This window comes from Propithecus coquereli, unplaced genomic scaffold (assembly GCF_000956105.1).
Source record: "Propithecus coquereli isolate 6110/MARCELLA unplaced genomic scaffold, Pcoq_1.0 Scaffold4, whole genome shotgun sequence".
NCBI classification, from domain to species: domain Eukaryota; kingdom Metazoa; phylum Chordata; class Mammalia; order Primates; family Indriidae; genus Propithecus; species Propithecus coquereli.
The window spans coordinates 13,593,571-13,599,043 of record NW_012149729.1 but is presented as its reverse complement, the minus strand read 5'-3'; the positions used below and the strand labels follow the sequence as shown (position 1 = coordinate 13,599,043).

Below are 5,473 nucleotides of genomic sequence, written 5' to 3'. Positions count from 1 at the left end.
CATGGTCTAAATATGTTTAGTTCATCAAAGCCATAGAGTAGCAAAGATGTCTTCAAATATGCTAAATTAGTTAATTACCAAAGCTCATTATTGCAATTTCTGCTTTTAAATAATTTTACATATGATTTAGTGGTATCTGATCAAACTGTAAATGACATTATCTGTTATACCTAGAGTTAGTCTCAAATTCATAAAATATAGACCCAAATGTAATAAACATATATTTTTCCTTTCTTCCCAGAATATCCACTTTTATTATTATCCATTTTATTATTATTTTTATTATAGGGATAGGGTCTCTCTATATTGCCCAGGCTGGTCTCAAACTCTTGGCCTCAAGCGATCCTCCCACCTCAGCTTCCCCAAGTACTGGGATTACAGATGTGAGCCACGGCACCCAGCCCAGAATATCCATTTTGCTTTTATTCTGAAAATAGCATCCTTCTTCCTCTGCGAAATGTCACCTATACTTCACCCCTAATTCCCACAGATCAATGTGGTTCAAACAGACGTTGTCATTTTCTTACAGATCACTCATCCTAGCCACAGACTAGTTGTATGCACCTGTCCAAAGCTAGACCAATCATGGTTCCCCACACTGATAGCCAAACTTGATCTATTTATTTCTATAGTTAAGGGAATGTGACCCAAGCTGAATCAACCACAGTCCTTCTCCAAGATTTTTCAAACTAAAATTAAGACAAGAGGAGTGATCTCTCTCAGGTGGTGATGAAACTGGGCATTCTAAGGCATGAGACCTGCCAGCAGCCATGTGCCTTGCCATGTGGAGAAAGCTGCTCTGAGAAAACTAAGCCAAGATGCAGACAGAAGCAGAACTTAGAAACGGAAGAGTGAACACCCTGGCAACATTCAAGTCCTGGTTCCAGTTGTCCCTGACAACTGCCATACTCCTGCCTTCCTCATGGGTACATAATAAGCCTTACAATAAATTCCACTTTAGACCAAAGTTAATTGGAGCTGTTTTTCTATAACCAGTAGCCAAGGAAACCCTACATAATAAACCAAAAAAATTCCAAGGTAATAAATTTGACTTCTCAGGGAGGAGGCCCAGGAATACTGCAAGAAATTCTAATGCATCTGCAGATTCTAATGCATCTAATGCAAACCCGGCATTAGTCCATGGACTAACATTTAGGAATGACATGATTTAACACTTTCTTCACTGCCTTCTTCACTGAAGATAAGCTTTATCCTTTCATAAGACAATCAATTTCTTGTGAGCAAGAACCACATATTTTTTAATAAATATCCTTGGCTCTCAGCACAAGCCATGACCACAGATGTTCAATAGGAATATACTGGGCTAAAAATATGAAGATTGAGATACTATGATTGTCACATGATCCTCTCAATTATCAGATCCAAAGTAAGGAGGTCTTGTGTTCCGGAAAAATCCTTCTCAGGATAGTGATGGTTGTGTAGCAAGACAGCACTAAAAAAACTGGAGAAAATCATTATTAACCTGATTATTTGTTACCAAAAGATACATACCCATGGATGGATTCAAAAGGAATCCTTGGGACCAAAAGGGGATTTGGGTGGCTGTGTAGAAGACAGTTTTAATCTGAAATGAAGACTCCGACTCAAAAGCTCAGCAAAGAAAGTCTACCTTTCCCTAAGAATTGAGTCTAAGACAAGGCTGCTAGGAACTCAAAGAGGCAGGAAGTGTAAAATCCAGTCTATGTTAAAGGTATTAAACTGTATTTAGAAATAAAGCCATATTCCTGTAAATCTCTCTTCCAATGTTTCCTGTATCCCTACATTAAAATATTTTTTGCATTCAAAGTAAGTGACTAGTTCGCTTTAGGCTGGTGATTCCCTATTAAGGGAACCTGAAAGAAAGATTGAGCTCAGACTCCCCTGCCCAGGAGAAGGCCCTAACTACCCTCAAGTGATGAAAGTAGAACATAAAGGCAGCTCTGCTTTAAACCTTTATCTTCACCCTAAAAGCACAACACCCTAAGGATCCACTGGCCTTCCTTATCTCACTGACTTCTGAGACTCAGGGAAGAAGTCTGGTTTTCAATACCATAATTACAATAAATAAAGCAAATTTGTTCTAACTCCTCAAAGCTGATATCTATGCCCTTAACTAGTTCTAACAAAAAAAAACTAAGTTGGTTATTATCTGTATAATTTTAATTTCTCAGAAGCTTATATATTCATTTTAGTTATTTGTTTTACACAGCTATTTAGCATGATTCATGAACTTAATGCATGCCAACAAGGGAAAAAACCAAATCATATTACAAAATGCAAATTCTGTTTAACTGCAGAAACTTACTTAAACAGCTAGGTTTTAGACATCAGCCTGAGAAAAACAAAATTTCCTCTAAGTTATTCCAGAAGACTATTTGCATATAACTTTTGGAAATTTCCACTCCAAAGTTCTTTCACTATAAACTGCACTTAATCTTTTCAAACAGCAAAGTGCTTAAAGAACACACTAGAATATCTGGGATCAATGATCTAGACTTTTCTACAAACTAAAATCATGCAGCTATATGATGTAATAGAGTAAATGAATTTGACCCAAACCTATCCTGCAACTGCTCTAATAATTTGATCTCAAAAGGATATTCAAATATGGCCATATTCACAGAAAATGGTATCATTTAGCAAAATTCCTTTAGAATATTTATTCACAATTCTCAGAAAAAAATCAAACCACAACCCAGAGGGCTATCTAATAGTCATTTTTATTCACCTCTACTCTGATTATAATATAACTACATTAGAAGACCTTAAAAAGAAATTTAGTAAAGTGAAATTTTAGTTCAATGCCTTTTTATGACCTTTCAGTTCCCAGAATAGACATAATAACTAGAACTCTCATTTCTAGTGCTTGAGGAACAATGGAGCGTGTGCTTTAAAGAATGAAGTTGTATTCATTTTCACCTGCATTGATGCTCCTTCCACTCTTGCTACACAGGCGACCCGATCCAAGAAAGTCACTGCGACGGGCACTGCCACAAAGAAGCCTTTACAAAAGGCCTTGAAGTATCTTTTCACCCACCCTTGTGACTGTGCCATACCTAAAAATACAAAGAAAACAAGTAGATGATTAGCCTCCAGAAAGGTGAAAAATAAAAGATACAGAAACAGCACAAGAAAAATGAGAAGAACAATCTTGTCTCTTAATATAGTTCACACTCGTCCCTGCAATCATTAGAATAAATTTGATCTAAAGTCCCGAAGGGAAATACATTAATTCAGGTTAACTCTTTTAGGTAACTTGATAATATCAGTGAAAAATTTCTCCCCACAAAGCAATAAGAAGTTAGAAAAAAATAGGCATTCCAAAAGTAAATTCTTTTCTGTTGCTGAATATTATGGTGGGGATGTTCCTTATACCCCGATGTCTGTTCTCTTCTACAGCAACAGAAGTTTTAGTGGGACATGTGGTTGGTTGTCCAACTGAAGACTATCTCCCAGGCTCTCTTGCAGCTGAGTGTGACCACGTAACTAGGTTTGATCAATGGCATGTGAGCAGAAATGACATACATCTAGGTTATACCCTTAAAAGGAGCATGCCCTCCCCTTTCTGTTCCCCATTGTATAACTGTAACAATAATGTTGTGGTAGGAATAGGAGTAGCCATCTCAACTATGAGATAAAAGCTTTAAGTAAAGATAGCAAAGCAACAAAATAGAAGGATCCTAGATCCCCAACACCATGGAGGCACCAAAACTATCCTGCATTGCTTACACTCAGATTGTTAAATTAGAGATAAATCACTTTCTATCGTATTTAAACCGCTGCTATAGTAGCCAAACTGATCCTAACTAATACAACAATGAAATCTATCATAGATCAGGGAAAAAAAGCACAATGTATGAATTCAATACATATAATTACCAATTCTCACTTAGCCCTGTACCCATTTTATTTAATTTTCAGATTTTCTAAGGATCAGGAGATCCCTTAACTGTCTCATGCAATGAAAAACAAAATAGTGAAAGATCAAACTATATTACCCAACCAGACCAAATGGAGCTAAACATTGTCCAACAGATAAAGAACTCTCCTAGCTAAGACCAGTTTGTTCCCTAACTTGGACAAGCTCCATGTACTGCACAAGACTGGAAGGAGTGGGTGAAGGAAGAAGAGGGAAGGGTAGGTAAGTGGGGGTGGGGAATACTGAAGTCTCTTAACTTCTCTCCTCCCTTATTGTGTGAGACTAGATCAGAGCAACTGAAAAATTCCTTAACATAATCACAAGGTTTGTTCAGCCCTAACAAAACCCACAAACCCCACAGATCAGTTTGCTTCCAAATGATCTGAGATTTCTTGTTCTCTTGAGAGCAGGTCCAGAAGGGTCCAGAAATGTAATTCAGACCAACTATTTGTCAGAAAGGCATACGCCAGAATTTTATGACTTATCAAGTTCCCAAAAGTCACACTACCAATAAGAGCATTGTTGTGACCATATTAATATTACAGAAATGAAAAGAAGCAAAAATAGGTAAGAACATGGGAAGGAAAGCAAAAAGACTAAGAGAGATAGTGGAAAAAAAGAAGAAAGAGGAGAAGGGGGAGGGATAAAATAAGTAAATATAAAAAAGCAGAAAAACTATAGACAAATTCTATACAGATAATCATTTCTGAAGACTTTTTAACCTTGAAATGAGAAGCCAGAGGAATCTATGAAGAAAGGATGTTACTACCTATACGACACACAAATGATTGTAGTTATAGAACCACTTACAAAGAGTTTCATCTAAAAGAGTCCACTTCTCATTTTATTTCGAAGCAATCTTTCCTTTTGAAGACACATACAGAAGAGCGTGACATGGTAATGAGGAACACAGAGTTTTCTGACCCTGACAAAGCAAAAGAATTCTCTAGAATTTTCGGTGTAAGACAATGGCTTTCAAACTTTTTGACCAGGTACCACATGAAGAAATACATTTTATATAGCAATCCAGTACTCACTCATACACACACACATATATACACCTTGCAGCAAGTAAGAAGTAACTAAAAAGTTTCACAAAACAACACTTATCCTTACTATATAATAGGCTATAATTATAGTCTAGTATATTTCATTTTTAAAAGAAATTGCTAGTTTCAAATCACTAAGTTAATTTTTATGATCCATTAAAGGTTCTTAACCTGCAGATTTATGTAAACAGACCTCAAAATACCCCAATTAAAAACTGGACATCCACATGCAGAATGAAATTAAACCCTATCTCTCACCATATACAGAAATTAACTCAAAATGGATTAAAGACAAATGTAAGACCCAAAACTATGAAAACACTATAGGAAAACACAGGAGAAATGCTTCATGGAATTAGTTGGCAAAAATTTGGAGGGTAAGACCTTAAAAGCACAGGCAACAAAAGCAAAAGTAGACAAATGGAATTATATCAAACTATCTAATAAAAAGTTTCTCCACAGCAAAGGAAACAATCAACAGAGTGAAGAGACAACCTACAGAATG

The 5,473-nt window shown here is 36.3% G+C and overlaps 1 protein-coding gene across 1 annotated transcript in view; it reads right to left on the bottom strand.

Moving 5' to 3' along the window:
- Positions 1–5,473, bottom strand: part of IMMP2L (IMP2 inner mitochondrial membrane peptidase-like (S. cerevisiae)) — a 1,121,063-nt gene that overhangs the window by 1,066,020 nt on the left and 49,570 nt on the right. Inside the window, exon 3 of the mRNA XM_012652788.1 lies at positions 2,920–3,056. Within this exon, the coding sequence (XP_012508242.1) occupies positions 2,920–3,054 (135 nt within the window). The 5' untranslated portion in view covers positions 3,055–3,056. The remainder of the gene's footprint in view (positions 1–2,919; positions 3,057–5,473) is intronic.